Source organism: Delphinus delphis, chromosome 1 (genome assembly GCF_949987515.2).
Source record: "Delphinus delphis chromosome 1, mDelDel1.2, whole genome shotgun sequence".
Taxonomy (NCBI): Eukaryota; Metazoa; Chordata; class Mammalia; order Artiodactyla; family Delphinidae; genus Delphinus; species Delphinus delphis.
This window is the reverse complement of record NC_082683.1, coordinates 162,811,024-162,827,706: the sequence shown is the minus strand read 5'-3', so window position 1 is coordinate 162,827,706 and position 16,683 is coordinate 162,811,024. Positions and strand designations below refer to the sequence as shown.

Sequence of the window (16,683 nt, the reverse complement as noted above, 5' to 3'; positions counted from 1 at the left end):
TAAGAAAAAGTGGGATATCCCTGGTGGTGCAGAGAATCCATCTGCCAATGCAGGGGACATGGGTTTGAGCCCTTGTCTGGGAAGATCCCACATGCTGCAGAGCAACTAAGCCCATGCACCACAACTACTGAGTCTGAGCGCTAGAGCCCGTGAGCCACAACTACTGAAGCCTAGAGCCTGTGCTCTGCAACAAGAGAAGCCACCCCAATGAGAAGCCCGTGCACTGCAACGAAGAGTAGCCCCTGCTCGCCGCAACTAGAGAAAGCCCACGCGCAGCAACAAAGACCCAATGCAGCCAAAAAAAAAAAAAAAACGTATCTAAGGGAATTTCCTGGTGGTCCAGTGGTTAGGACTCCGTGCTTTCACTGCCCAGGGCATGGGTTCATTCCCTGGTTGGGGAAATAAGATCCTGCAGCCGTCGCAGAGTGACACCGTCCCCCCCAGGAAAAAAGAAAAAAATGTATCTGAAATCTAAATGCAAGAGACCTGGGACCAGTGTGTCTGGGCTTCTGTTATATAGCTCTGCCACTAAGTAGCTGTGTGACCTTGGGCAAGTTACTTAATCTCTCTTGAATTTTATTTTCCTCATTTCTATAAGTTGGGAGTGCCAGTTTGTGGCTCAATAAATACTAGCTATTAACTTCCATTAAAAGAAAAATCTCTACTCATAGGAGAGGAAAACTATTGGTGAATTGAGAACCTGCCACAATAGCTGTTGATATATGAGAACTATAATATTGCACAATAAACAAAGAACATAGATAAGGGCACTGGGTGCTATAAAGCCAATAGTCTGGGATTCTGTTATCCTGGTCCATTATCATATTTGTTTAACTTTGAGCTGATATTGTAAGCTGTTAAAGTACTTTTTTTTTTTGGTGGATGTGAGATGATTTCCCTCAGGGTTCTGGAGCTTGGAAATGTTTAGGATCGGTATTCTGACCTGAAAGGCAGCATGTATGTGGATATAAACCATCCCAAATTAGAGTAAGAGGCTTTAGCACAGATATTGGAATAGAAAGTAAATAATACTCTATTTTTTCTCTAGTTGTCATTTGTACCTGCTTAGAGAATGAATCTGAATCTTTGCTTAGGGTAAAATGTAATTAAAGACTAAGTGCATCATTTTTAAGCTGTGTCCTGATTTATTTGCACTGGGTAAGCAGTGATAGCAGTATGCAAATCTGGGATATCCGAGCCTAAAAATAATCTTGAAACACTAGCTTGGAAATTCTCTGTACTTTCTTTGATTTAATTTCAAGTAACATGTACATTCCGGAAGGACACAGCAGTGAGATGTAATACTGTGTTCTTCCCTTGCAGTGGGTAATTCCAGAATTGGTTGGCCATACTATTGTCACTGTATTAATGCTCATTTCATTGCACTGGTTCATCTTCCTTCTCAACTTGCCTGTTGCCACTTGGAATATATATCGGTGAGTACAGTTTGTTTATTTATACATATGAGTACTGGTAGCATAAAGTTCACCCATTTAAACTATACTATCCAATATGTTTTTGGTATATTTATAGATGTAAGCAACCATCACCACAACGTATTTAAGAACATTTTCATCACCCCCAAAAGAAGCCCTATGTCCTTTAGAAGTCACTCCCCTCCCCCAGCTCTAGGCAACTGCTAGTCTCCTTTCTGTCTTTGTAAAATAACCTGTTCTGGACAGACATATCATTTAAAAGAGATCAATATGTGATCTTCTATGGCTTCTTTCACTTAGCATAATATTTTCAGGGTTCATCCATGCCGTGTCATGTATCAGTACTTTATTCCTTTTTATTGTGGAATAATATTCCATTGTATGGCAATACTACATTTTGTTTATCCGTTTGCAATTAATGGGCATTTGAGTTTCCACTTTTTGCCTATTATAAATAATTCTATGAACATTCACGTGCATATTTTTTTTCATTAAAATTATTCTTTTAATTTACCAAAATGCAATGTGATCGTGTCTTTTTTTTATTATTAACATCTTTATTGGAGTATAATTGCTCTACAATGGTGTGTTAGTTTCTGCTTTATAACAAAGTGAATCAGCTATATGTATACATACATCCCCATATCTCCTCCCTCTTGCGTCTCCCTCCCACCCTCCCTATCCCACCCCTCTAGGTGGACACAAAGCACCCAGCTCATCTCCCTGTGCTATGCGGCTGCTTCTCACTAGCTATCTATTTTACATTTGGTAGTGTATATACGTCAATGCCACTCTCTCACTTCATCCCAGCTTACCCTTCCCCCTCCCCATGTCCTCAAGTCCATTCTCTACGTCTGCATCTTTATTCCTGTCCTGCCCCTGTCCCTGCCCAGGGAATTTTTTTCTTTCTTAAGATTCCATATATATGTGTTAGCATATGGTATTTGTTTTTCTCTTTCTGACTTACTTTACTCTGTATGACAGACTCTAGGTCCATCCGCCTCACTACAAATAACTCAATTTCGTTTCTTTTTATGGTTGAGTAATATTCCATTGTATGTATGTGCCACATCTTCTTTATCCATTCATCTGTTGATGGACACTTAGGTTGCTTACATGTCCTGGCTATTGTAAATAGAGCTGCAATGAACATTGTGGTACATGACTCTTTCTGAATTATGGTTTTCTCAGGGTATATGCCCAGTGGTGGGATTGCTGGGTCATATCGTAGTTCTATTTTTAGTTTTTTAAGGAACCTCCATACTGTTCTCCATAGTGGCTTTATCAATTTACATTCCCATCAACAGTGCAAGAGGGTTCCCTTTTCTCCACACCCTCTCCAGCATTTATTGTTCGTAGATTTTTTGATGAAGGCCATTCTGACCAGTGTGAGGTAATATCTCATTGTAGTTTTGCTTTGCATTTCTCTAATGATTAGTGATGTAGAGCATCCTTTCACGTTCATGTGCATATTTTTGTGTGGACATATATTTTCATTTCTTTTAGGAGTGGAATTGCTGGGTCATATGGTATAACTCTATGGTTTGACCTTTTGAGGAACTACCTGAGTGTTCAAAAGCAGCTGCACTATTTTACGTTTCCACCAACTGTGTATGAAGGTTACAGTTTCTCCACATCCCTGCCAACACTTTTTGTTGTGTCTTTTTTATTTTAACTGTCTTATTGAATGTGAAGTGGTATCTCATTGTGGTTTCGATTTACATTCCCTAGTGACTAATGATGTTGAGTACTTTTTAATGTGCTTATTAGCCATTCATATATCTTTCTTGCTCTATATGTTTTTAATTAATTTCTTTTTTATTGAATTATAGTTCATGTACAATATTATATGTTACAGGTGTACAGTATGGTGATTCACAATTTTTAGAGGTTATACTCCATTTATAGCTATTATAGAATATTGGTTATATTCTGTGTTGTACAGTATATCCTTGTAGCTTATTTTATACATTTGCTGCATATGTTTTTGATTAGCTAAGTTGACATGATATAAATTATGCTTTGGGAAGATTTTTCTGGAAGGATTATATAGTATTGATTGGATGGAAAAGAGGCAGGAGGTAGGGAAACCAGTTCAGAGACGGGGGTGAGATAATATAGTACTGGAATAGAGTTGTGATAGTGGGAATGAAAAAGATAGGGCTAGGGCTTCCCTGGTGGCGCAGTGGTTGAGAGTCCGCCTGCCGATGCAGGGGACATGGGTTCGTGCCCCGGTCCAGGAAGATCCCACATGCCGTGGAGCGGCTCGGCCCATGAGCCATGGCTGCTGAGCCTGCGCGTCTGGAGCCTGTGCTCCGCAACGTGAGAGGCCACAACAGTGAGAGGCCTGCGTACCGAAAAAAAAACAAACAACAAGATAGGGCTGTATAAGTGGTGATAGGAAGGAAGAATGGACAAGAGTTTAACCTATTGCCTATGAAAGATGAAGAGAGAAGTCAGAATTGAGTAAGAGAAAGTTTTTAAGGACTACTGAGGAAGTGGTGACACTCCTGTTAGATAAGCTAGCAGTCAGAGAAGGATAAGACTCTTTGAGACTACAGATGGTCCTCGATTTACAATAGTTTGACTTTTGATTTTTCGACTTCATGATGGTGTGAAAATGATACACATTTCAGTATAAACCGTATTTCGAATTTTGAATTTTGATCTGTTTCTGGACTAGCGATATGCGGTACGAAACTTTCTTGTAATGTTATAAAATAGGCTTTGTATTAGACGATTTTGCCCAACTGTAGGCTAATGTAAGTGTTCTGAGCATGTTTAAGGTAGGCTAGGCTAAGCTGTGATGTTCGGTAGGTTAGGTGTGTTAATTGCATTTTCAATTTTTGATGGGTTTATCATGATATAATACCATTGTAAATCGAGGAAAATAGGTATTGAGTTGAGATGCTATCCAGATATTCATTTGTAAATACCATGTATACCGTTTATTCAGCCATAGATGGGCTACTAGGATTGGGGGGAGAATTTAGATTTGTGAAACTCAGAGAGCCATTTGCATTTCAAAGAAGTCATAATTGAGAAACCAAACGTGTGGCGAGAGTGAGGAACCCAAAGTTGGACTAGAGAAGCTTGGACGTGCGAGAAGGAAGAGGTCATGATCAGTGCTAGGTTAGGACATGCATGCTGTGCAGATGGCACAGTTGGGATGCAGAAGCCTAGACGCTTAAACTCACTGATCCTCTCAAAGTAGCCCAATTTTCTTATTTGTAAAAGGAATCATTTGGGGAAGAAGGAGAAGATTATCATATGTAATACTATATACACAGTGGTATTTAATAAATATGAAATGTTATGTGTTATCTCAAGAGGCCCAAAGACTCCACAGCGTGTTAAACACAGTATCTTGAAGATTTTTTTTTTAAGTTTGAGTCTGAGTCTGTGTGAGCACTGAGTTGAATTGGTCTGGATATGGAACTCGGTGTGTGCTTACTGTGCCCTTTAGGTTCCGTATTGTCTTTGTAGCCCTGTTCTCATTCCCTCACTGTGGTCATACCTCCATCACTATAAAATGTACATCTCTTATTTGTCAAAATATTATTATTTAACTTAATATTTACATAAAAATTAATTTAAAATAAAATTTATATTTTAATTAAATGTAATCTGTACTTTTTAAGTGTCATGTAAAGTTAGGCACTGCGTTTGCATCTGAACTCTCCATTTACTGTCTTAACTGAAGAGTTTTATTTTACCACAGTAGCATTTATTCGAAATCATTTCTGCCTTCTTTAAATTGCTCTTTTCAAGTAGGTACCGTTTATTAACCATGCAGATTGAGACGTATCTGTTGATCAGCAGGAGCACCAAACATGAGGATTCTATTTGGGATATAGAATCTCTCTTTTTAGTATCATCTGTGAAATGGGAATAATTATGTTTGACACAAAGATGTAAGTGTTAAACATAAAGACAACTTGCAGAGATGTTGTGAAGGTGAAGAGAATTGCATTAATTAAGTTAGAACCTTGTAGATAAAGAAGTTTCTAAGAACTTGATAAAGTTGGTTTGGTTTTGGGGCCCCCTTCACTTGTGTCTCATGGAAGACAGCTATAGGTATTACCGATTCAGTATTTTTCTACAGAAGATGGGTAAAAGGGTCTCAGTGCATAAAATATCCTTCTCTAGAGTGTTAATGTATTTGTTTCAGAGGGCAGAAATTACACCTAAAATTAATAGTATTGTATTTTCAAAGGAAGACTAAGGCATGGCCTGTGACATCATTATAATACCTTGTCCATATTTGGTCATATAAGGCAGCTATGATTGGTTCATTTTTGAAGGTTGATTATTACTGGTTTACTTATTTTTGAATATTTATGCTGATGATTTGATTTTCCTTCTAATGTGTGTGCATCCTTTAATTTACCAGGTTCATTATGGTGCCAAGTGGTAACATGGGAGTGTTTGATCCAACAGAAATACACAATCGAGGGCAGCTGAAGTCACACATGAAAGAAGCCATGATCAAGCTTGGTTTCCACCTGCTCTGTTTCTTCATGTATCTTTATAGGTGAGTTTACAGTCCTGGCGTTTTCCTGGATGCCATATGCTTTTGACGGGTGAGGTATTACTATACCGTAGGATTTTGTATTAACATTGCAGAGCTTTTGGGGATTATGTGAATTTCTTGTGGCTGTGTAGATTTTTTATGTCATGTCATTGAATCAGGATTCCATTCTGTCTGACCTGGAGTAGAGTTACTCTGTGTTATTAGTTACTCCTTAGCTGTTGAGGCTATCAACATGCTTTAAACTGTCTTTGCTGTTCTTTTGCTCCCCTGGTATCCAGCTGTGAGGTCTCACTGCCTGTTATAAACATTACTATATGTACCCCCAGAGAGTTTCCCACTCCTGGGTCTTCGGGGGACCAGAGCACTGGCAGCAGCTCTCAACAACTTATATCCACGTCGGGCTGATCTTTCTTGGCATTAAGGAATTTAGGTGTGATGCCTTTTCTCCGGGATGCAAGTGGTCTGTTCGGGTAAAATTTCATCAGTCTTCCAGTTAGATTGGAAGTAAGAATTAATATGAAGGATTGGCTATCAGACACTGGAAGCCTCATGCAGTCCTGTTTAAACTTATATTTATTACCTTAAGTTTTAGAGATAACATGCCACCTTTTCCTTTACCCATTATAGACCCATAGAGTGCAGCAAAGAAGAGAAAAAAATTGTCATGTGTGTATGATTTGATTAAGCCTTTAAGAGGCTAAAAGTCAAGCTTTTGTATCCAAGCGTAATTGTATCATTCCTGTTTTTTTCTGAGGTAAATTTTAATTTTCACATGGGCATGAGACAAGTAGGAAAAAACTTGTACTGAACTAAACTTCTGTCACTCAAAAAAGTCCTAATAATTAGAAACTGTACAAAGATAAGAGTTTTAAAAACCTGCTATTTTGTCTGAAATAGCATAGAAGTCAGAGCCATTTTAGCCTCTGCCTGAAAAAGCAGGCTTCCTAAATCCTTTTGCTATGCTAATTCCACACACAGATTAGATTGAAATTAGAGTTTAGGTGGTTTCCTTTTGACTATTTATCATATTTGCTTTTCTGTATTTTAAAAAATAGGACAGAAAAACCACACTAATAACATTTCTGGTTCTCATACCTCATTGCTAACGTGCTTAATTTTTAATCCTAGCATTAAAGATGGAGAATAAAGAGCAAAATTTAACATGAAGAATACAATGATACACCTATTCTTATTCTTATTATTTTTTTTTTGTGGTATGCGGGCCTCTCACTGTTGTGGCCTCTCCCTTTGTGGGGCACAGGCTCCGGATGCGCAGGCTCAGTGGCCATGGCTCACGAGCCCAGCCGCTCTGTGGCATGTGGGATCTTCCCAGACCGAGGCACGAACCCGTGTCCCCTGCATCGGCAGGCGGACTCCCAACCACTGCGCCACCAGGGAAGCCCTATTCTTATTTTTATTACTTTTTAAAGTCAAACCATATGAAGGTATCTTTACCATCATATATGTTCCCTTCTATTTGTCGGAGACAAAAAGCAAGGTGGTTATCCTTTCTTCATCCTTCTCTCCCCTCCAGGTTTTATGCTTTGGAGAATAAACTAGAGTGGACATCCCCTAGGTCTTGATAACATGAGCTTCTTGAGACATCTGGGAGCAAAGCTAATGTAGTCACACTTTTGGGTGTAAATGTAGGATTAGGGAGCAGTATCTTGCTTAGTAAGACCCAAAGTCTTAGGATTTAAAAATGGACAAGTGTTTCTTACCTCTCAGTTGTTGAATTTAAAGCAGTGGGAAGATGGACTGAAGACTGGGGATTGGAGGAATCAGGAAGCAATTTTGGGGCAGGTTTAAGGTATGGTTCTTTACAATGAAATAAAAGATAGGCAACCAGTATAACTGGTTTGCCTGAGTAGCTGCATTGCTCACTGGATGCATCCTTTCTTTTTCTTTCTTTTCCCTTCCCTTCTCAGCTTGTCATTTTTAGCCATGTTGCTATTTCCTTCCCCCTTGGCGTTCCTTGTAGCTCAAGGGATCAGGATGGAAGAGTAATCGCAGATGTTCTTGTAACACTTTTCTCTTAGCTTTGGTGCTGTTTTTAAAAAGTGTTTACTATTCTAAATCATCCGATTTCTAATGTAGGGATTTATGCTGCTCCTTCTGTATCGCCTGCTACCACTTGTATGGTGCCTTGCACATAGCAGACATTCAGCGTTTGTTAAATAGAATTAAAGGAAAAAATTCCCATCTTCTTTGGAGATTGGTGGAATCTATGCCTTTGGTGTTTGGTTAGGTGCCAGCCTGGTGTAATCTACCACTCCCTCACTGTGTGACCTGGGGCAAGTTTCTTATCCTCTCTGTGCCTCAATTTCTTCATCTGAAAATGGGATAATAATAATACCTGCCTTATGGGCTTGTGATGTGGATTAAATGAGATAATGCACATAAAGCACTTTGGTTTGTGCTGACCTCTTGTAAGCTCTAACAAAGTGTTCAAAAATATTGGTTACTACCATTAATTTGTGCTGTGCACTGTGTACCCTTAGTTTGTTTAAATTTGGACAACGCATCACTTATACCATTAGTAGTGTAAGGGTATTTCTGTGTTTTAGTCATTTGCTCTCAGCATAGCAAGGCTGATTTCAGTAAAAAAATGATAGTCTTCTTACTCTTGTTAAGTGTGGTGGTTTTAACAGAGTATTTACTGAGTGACCGCCATGTGTCAAAGACACTTGTGTAAGGCACTGCGTGTGACACAAAAGGAGCAGCGCAGAATCCCTGTGTCAAAGCTGGGAGCCTGCTGATTGCAGCACGCGGGTATCATCCTGGAGAATGAAAGTGGGTATGAGCTGAGGTGTGCAGGAAGAGGCAGGGCAACGGCCCTGGGCCGAGAGGCTGGCTTCCCAGAGGCCGTGCCGGAGCCTGATGAGGCCTGCTGGATCCTGAAGTCTGAGAGGAAGTTACTGGGTTGATGGGGGATGAGAGGAGGGGTTCCAGGGGCAGGAACAACATGTGCAAAGATCTCCATGGAGAATTAAAGTTTTTTCCTAGACACAGCTTGTTTTCTCTAAGCTAGAGCCCAGCAGTGCTTTTAGGTTATGCTCCCTACCGCCACCTCTACCCCGGTTTTCTTTCTTTCTTTCTTTCTTTTTTTTCTTTTAGTGAAAACGTTAGGGCCTTTTGATGTCCTAATATAGATATTCTTTCCTTTAGGTGTAAATGATTGCTTTTGCTTTTTACTTAAATGAGTGTTCCTTGCTGAGCCTTAGGGATGCAAGTCTGGACAGACCAGACTCTGTAGGAACATTCCTAAGGAAACATTAGTAACATTAATTTCTTCTCTCCACAGTATGATTTTAGCTTTGATAAATGACTGAAGCTGGAGAAGCCGTAGTTGAAGTCAGCCCACACTACAGTGCACAGTTGAGGAGCCAGAGACGACTTAAATCATCCTTAGAACCATGACCATAGCAGTATATTTTTTCCTCTTTGAACAAAAAATATTTTTGCTGTATTTTTACCATATAAAGTATTTAAAAAACATGAATTGAGTTTTTGTAGCTTTCTGGTTCTCAACTTTAGCCTGCACCCCCAACATGTGAAGGTGTTTTTCATCATCTGTATGTTGAAGATAGTTATTTGTATGTAGGAATAGGACTGTCATTCCAGCCTTGCATGCCAAAGAAATAGAGGACACGCTTTAAAGGGAAAATGTAATAGATGAGCAAAGTGGCTCTTCAGGTCTACTGAGAAGTCAGAGTACAAAGCGATACTGTTAGTCTGGGCAAAGGAAGAAAGAAACTAAACTACCCTTTTGTCTATATTGCGGCAGCTTCCTGTATTTAATATGGTTTACAGATTTATGGGGCTGTAAGCCAAATGTCTTTTCACAAGAATGTTAACAGAAAATGACATTTCAAAAAATAATATTTCTTTGCTGAATCTGTGAACCCTTATAAGCCATTACACATACGATGTAATTCCTGCTTATAGAAAGGAAAATAAACCAAAAAAGCAAAACTTTATCAAGAGCTTTCATTTAAAAGCCGCTGCCTCCACAATCGCCCTCAAACCCATATACTCCCACTGGCCCTTGCTGCGTCTTGGTTTTGCATTCTCATTGGTCCAGTTGTATTTGATCTGTCCGATATATTTTTTAATGGGTTTGGAGAGGTGATTTGGTAGAAGATGCCCATCAGATCAGAAGCAGGAGTAGCCAGTCATTCGGTGTCGGTGAAACTGAGCCTGTCAGCGCTGTTTGGGGCCTGATTAACCGTAGCACTCCTGTCCTGCTGCGCTGACCACTGTCCATTTCATGGACATAGCAGTATCCGACCAGACTTGATTCCTTGGAGGTATATTTGTCAATTCTTGCAGTTGTTGAGGGCACTTAACCTCTTGGGCTCTGTTTGCTGGGTGAAGTGAACCTGGCAGTTCATTCTCAGTGCTCGTTTGTGTTTTAATGTGGCCATCTTAGGCGCTGGCATTTAGGCAAAACATGGCTGAGTCCAAAGAGGTTATTCACTCTGTTGAGGCAGAATTGCATAGTCACATAAGGCGTGTGGTCACCAGATATCAAATGTTGCATGTCCTTTCGGCCCTGGACTGGGTCTAGCCTTGGCAGAAGCCGGAGAGGCACTAAGCAAAACTCCCTATTTGGATAGACCCACATTTTGAGGATGGTGGTATACCCTGGCCACACGTGAAAGGAAGGGTGAAATGGTAGGCAAAGTAAACTTGGTTCTGTTGGCCTCTTTCGAGCTTCAAAAATTGCTCCTTGGGGGTATCTTGTTTTTCTTCCAGGCAAAGAGCCAAGAAGCTGTAACATAGAAGTTAGTTTGATGCATCTCTCTTACCCTTTCCTTCTTAGGCACCTTCCTCTATTTAAAAAAAGAAAAACAGTCACTTAACTCTGACTTTATCCCTAACTTCCAGTGCCTCTAAATGTTCTGCTCAAGCTTTGAAAGCAATGAAGCTGTTGGAGAACTTAAATCCTTAGAACTGAGAGATAAACAAGCTACTTCAGGAAGCTCAAAGGTGGTGGAGGACTGTTGACCAAAATGTTTTATCTTCTCATTCTTCTTTTTTTAAAAAATTGAAATTTTCACAATATTGTGTTAGTTTCAGATGTACAGCATAGTGATTCAATTATTTTTTTCAGATTATATTCCATTATAGGTTATTACAAGGTCTGGAATATACAAGTATTCTTAGTAACCAAAATAGAAACCTGTGTAGTTGAGAGCATCTGGCTGTCAGTTTACATACCATCAGGCACGTCTGTTGGTGAGGCTGAGCAGATCAGAAAGGTGCCTTGTTTATAACGAAAGACAGGAGCTCTTTACTTCTGAAACATTAACAGTGGTTAAAAACAAAACCACCTTTCTTGTATTGCTTGTCTGTAATCAAAGGCAGGAAAGGGGGTAACTCTAGTTTTTTGTTTGGATTTTTTAGGGGCCCTTCTACAAATTATGAAAAGAGGGAAAAAGCACTGACTTTAAAAGCTGTGGTTAAGATGCCGAAGATTAATCTTCTGTGCTTTTAACTGATTGGAGAGTTGCAGAGACCCTTAGAGATCATTTGGTCTAACTTCATCTTAGACATCTGGAATCCTCCTGGCTAGTCCAGTGTTCTCTCCCTTATCACTTCTCGTCCCTGTCCATCTGTGAAGGTAGTACCCTGGGCCCAGCCAGTGCAGACTACTATGGCATGCTCCTGGATGCAGAATATTTTTATCTGTGTATTCTGTCATTTTCCTTTGACCTTTTCCTTCCATCCCTTCAGTGGTTAGCAGGTGCACTTGCTAATCACTGGACTCAGCTGAGAGAGCCGAGGAAGAAAGATCTAAGGTGCAGCTTGGTTCATCAAAGCCTGACAGCCACCTTTTCATGCCACACAGATGACAATGGAATAATAATCCAAATCTGCTTCCTCTCATCTGAGCTCACTTTGAATTTGAGGGATAAGAAAGCTCCCCATGGAACTTTTTCTTCTGTGGCACTTACCACTTTCTATCTGGTGTTACGGTTATTTGTATGCAGTTAATCTCTCCTACTAGACTGTACACTCCTGGAGGGCAGAGTATCCTCTTATTCATATTTGTATCATTTTCCTATTGCTCCTGGCACCTAACGCAGTCCATGCCTTGCAGACGGAAACAATAAATGATTGTTGAATGGATACATAAATCTGATTGTGTTGTTCTGTTGCTCTCTCAGCATGAAGTCTAACTAATGTCCTTTACATCAGGGAAGTAAGAAGCAATGGAGCAACATAATCAAAGTCTACCATCTGTTTTCAAGGCAGTCACATTATGGAATGTTCTAAGACATGCTAGGTTAGGAAAGGAAACCGCTGTATTTGGTGTACTGGAGGCTTGTGAAGTCAGTTTTCCTCACAATATTTTGTCAGAAGTAATTGTGATGAAAAGTATTATGTACTAGGTATAATTAATTACCCCCTGCATGTAAGTAAAATTGTTCTAATACATGGAAACAGGCAGCAAGATAGAGAAGGGAAGTCTTGAAATTCTGTGCCTATTATCTAGATTGCTGCCACCTGAATTTGTGTACTTTAAGCCAAAAATACTATTTTGCAATGTAGTGTAACAAAGATGGAAATATTCTTGGTGTAGTGAAACTACAGTTATAAGGCTGTTCAAAGAATGGGCTGTTCTATCTGAGCATTTGTCAGTGAAGCCTTTTGGTTTTAAGCCATACTTACCGTGAAAATTGTACAAGGTAGTAGTCAAATTGTTCTGCTCTAAATATAATCTAAGGACTGAGGGTCATTCAGAGCCTTAGGGTTAGCATTGTGAACCGCAGTAATCACAGTAATAATCAACGTCAGGACATAGATGTTAAAGGGATTGGTCACCAAGAGCTCAAGTTGCTCTTTAGAATAAATTCCTTGATAAAAGCTGTTTTTGTTTTCAATGGCTTCCCTCTGAGGCTGGCTGAGGGGTGGGTGGTGGGTGAGTGGTCAGAATCAGCTAGCTGGGAGCTCAGAGGTTTGACCGTGGCTTCCCCTGCTGTGTATTTGGTTTGCTACATCCGTTATGGAACAGTCTTGGTTTCACCTGTATTAGTTCCCATTCAACATTAGCGCATAGTCAGAATGTGAGTCAGTCGAACAAATACTGAAATTGCTGTTCTCCAGTGCAGCACCTTGTGTGTGGATGTTGAGAGGACTAGTAAAGGTGCGGAGTTACACACTGCTGTACTATCACTCTCCAGCCATCTCTCTGATTCCTGGTTCCCTTCTAAGCACCCGGTGCTTCGTCAGAATCCCCACTTTGTTATTTATCCAGGGGACTTGGTTCATCTTCAGTCTGCTATTCTAAGTACCATATATTCTTTGGGCAAGAGGCTGGCACTTGAACAAGGAAGGAGCTTGAATCCTTCGTCTGTTTTCACAGCTCAGTTCATTCAACTTGATAATCTCTGAAGGAGAGGATGTGAGTGGAATCAAGTTGTAGAGCCTGATCTTATCACTTTATCTGATCAGCAGCCTATTTCACAGGTTGGATGCAAAGCAGGCGAGGGTTGAACTTGACAGCTCAATTAAAAAGCAACAAGTTTGGCTGCCACTGCATCTGCTGTATCAGAGTGACCTGCAGGGCAAGGCTAGCTTCTGGTGTAGCTGTGTATAAAGATACTAACTTTTTAGAAGACAATAACAGGACTAATCCGTGTCAGTTGGTAATCTTCTATTTTACCAGTTACAATAATCAAACTTACGGGCATTCTTGTTTTATCTGTAACCTACTACCTTCCCTCCCCCACACTATTTTGAAGCCAATACCAGACATCAGTACATATGTAGTATTTCTACACATATCTCTGTAAGATAAGGGTTCTTAAAACACACACACAGTCCCAGCAGCATACATAAGTTGGTAATTACTTAGTACTAAATATACAACGGGTGCTCCAATTTCCCCCATTGGCTCAAGGTTTACAGTCGGTTTGTTCACATTGGGATTCAGCAAAGATCTGTCCATTTCATTTGGTTAATGTCCTTAAGTCTCTTAATCTACTAAATTCCCTATTATTTTCCTTGCAATTTGTTGAAGAAACTGTTTCACTGGACATAGCAATCATTTGTTGTGTAGAACCTCCAGTATCTGGCTTTTGCTGACTGCCATAGACTTAAAAAAAAATCGTTTGTGATTTTACTATGTGCATTCTCACCCATCACAAGCTGTCTGGTAAGAAGATACTGTTAGCTTCTTTCAGAGATGAGGGATCTCTGACAGATAAGTAATTTGTCTAAAGTGACACACCAAGTGATAGGATTTATATTTAAATCCAAACCCACTACTTTATAAAACAATTTAAAGACATTCAAATTTATTGTGCTTCTATCTTCTATGAAACTTCATGAGTCTGTTTTATTGATTGCTTTAATTGTATGGAGAAAAATCTGTACAATTTCAAGTGTCATTTTCTTCTATGAACTACACAGTTAACTAGAATCAGTAAAGAAGTGTGCCCTTAAATGTTTTACCTATCTTTGACAAGTTTTTAACAGTCAATTTTTAATCTAGGGTGTAAGTGGCCATCTACAGACCAAGGGAGGTTTATGTGTGCAGTGGCTAATAGCATAAGCTCAGGGGCACCTGGCTTAGAATCCCAGCTCCTTCATACCAGTTAATTTATTTAAGCCTACTTCCCTCATTTGTAAAATGGAAATTAGAGTATTTGCCCCATGAAGGTACCTTGAGAATTAAATGAGAATGGAATGAGTGGCTCATCCATAGTGACTGGCCTAAAGCAAGCACCCAGTATATTAGCCCAAAGGAATACCTGTTCTGTACTCATGTTACTCAACGACCAAATAGTGTGTGCGTTGTGGTTAGTCCCTCTCATTACCATTCTTGCTCCTGCTTTTGATTCTTGGTCTCATTGCTGAAGTAATAATATAGCGTAGTCCCACGGTTTTCAAAACCCACCAGTGTGGATCAGTGTCAGCTGACAACATACAATTACCTGACGTGTTAACAAATTTGACTTGTGATCTGGAAGGTGGCTTCGAAATCTAAAAGTTAAAAAAGCCTTCAGTTGAGTCTCACGTGCCCTTGGATTTAGGAGTTAAAAGCACAGGCTCTGGAATCAAACAGGGGTTTGAATCCCAGTACTATCATCTATTAACTGTATTTCCGTCTCCTTAAGCCTGAGTTTATCATTGAAAAAAAGTGAGCAATACTTGCTTACAGAGATAGAAGTTTAAATAATGTATCTAAGGCGCCTGGTACCCAATAAGCACTCCAGTTATTTATACAAACACTAGGAGAAAGCACAGAAAGAGAAAGGAAATTAAAACCAAACCAGTTGAATAGTATCAGTTCTTTGTGGACAAGAACACAAAATGTTACTGAAGTTTTTTTCATGCAAACCCATTAACAGGGGAGAAAGAAAAAATCTTAACTGAAAAGTTTTTTCATGCAAATCCATTAACGGGAAAGAGAGCCCATTTATACATAGTGTGAAAGAACTTTTAGAACAAGTTTTTCATTGATAATAAAATCAAGACCCCTTTTCTGAATTCATAGGCCACAAACTGGTATTTTTCCATTTGGGAATGAGGGCAAAGTTATTCAATATTTGGAAACTATTTGGTATACAACTCCCAATTCAATGTGTAGCTGCATTTTAAAATTATATTCAAAATGAGGAAAAAGCCACACAGAACTTAAATGAAGAACATTAGCACATTCATTTATTTGAATTCTAGATACGGCCTATCACCATGGCTAATTATGTCTTGAATAAGATGTTAAAAGTCTTAAATTGTGTATGAGGGACTCCAGTTGCATCAATTTAATACAGTGACCAAAGAAGCCACTAATCCTCGCATCAGAAAAGGAAATTAAAACTTGCTGAAAATTTGTTCTTGTTCTTCCGTTTCCAGCATTAGCTATACATTACATGCCGATTTAACATTTTGTTAATTACGTGATTGTACTGTTTCCTATACAGCAAGCCCATGTTACGCACGCTCATCAGGTTTGAGAGAGGAGAGCCCACTGCCACAAAACCAATGGCAGACACCTAAGATTCTTGGAAGTAGTGACAGGATGATGGGGTCATTTTGTTTGTTGAATGTTCTTTAACAGTTTTAAGTTTTTCTGGGAAAAATTTCAAGTAGAAGTCATGAAATGATGTAACTGAAGACCATCAACTTTTCTTTTGCTTAAATGAAAGGGAATTGAATTGTGTTTTTAAAATACAACTCTCTTAAGATTTATTAAGGTTGGGAAATTTTCTTTACCTGGTGCTGGGATCTGGCATGAAACTTTAAGCTAAGTCTGCAAAGTATAGCTGTATTTAAAGGCTTCAAGTAGAAAAAACTTCTCTCTTGCCTGTTGATCAGAGGAAGTGGCAAACCGTACCTTTAAGGTGGTGAGCAGTAGTGTGGAAGCATTACCTCTCTCTGCCTCATCACTGGATCTGCTATCCTGAGTCTCCACTGATTGCCTGCCAAGTACTAATTTTTCACATTTGCACTTCCTTTTACTGTGCAGACCACCACTCTTAGTAGTAAAAATCATAAAGCCTACTTCTGTAATAATTCACCCTGATGGGCAATTGGTTTTCTTTTCTTTTCATAAATACAAATGTACTATATAGGTTTGTATACATTGAATGCTTTCTCCAAGGATATCTTTAAATAACTATATATTTATTTGTTATGAAATAAATTTTAATTTCAAACTGGAAATATATTTTCTCCCCTTGTCAGCATATCCACTGCCTA

At 39.3% G+C, this 16,683-nt stretch overlaps 1 protein-coding gene across 4 annotated transcripts in view; it reads left to right on the top strand.

Moving 5' to 3' along the window:
* The window catches only part of CNIH4 (cornichon family member 4), a 39,321-nt gene that overhangs the window by 8,239 nt on the left and 14,399 nt on the right, over window positions 1-16,683 (top strand). Inside the window, exons 3-5 of one of the 4 annotated variants that reach the window (XM_059997821.1) lie at window positions 1,324-1,436; window positions 5,830-5,970; window positions 9,275-9,948. In XM_059997821.1, the coding sequence (XP_059853804.1) occupies window positions 1,324-1,436; window positions 5,830-5,970; window positions 9,275-9,302 (282 nt within the window). In that variant the 3' untranslated portion in view covers window positions 9,303-9,948. Of the gene's footprint in view, window positions 1-1,323; window positions 1,437-5,829; window positions 5,971-7,713; window positions 9,130-9,274; window positions 9,949-16,683 lie in introns of those variants that run through there. The other 3 variants (XM_059997831.1, XM_059997812.1, XM_059997839.1) reach the window with 3 other exon arrangements.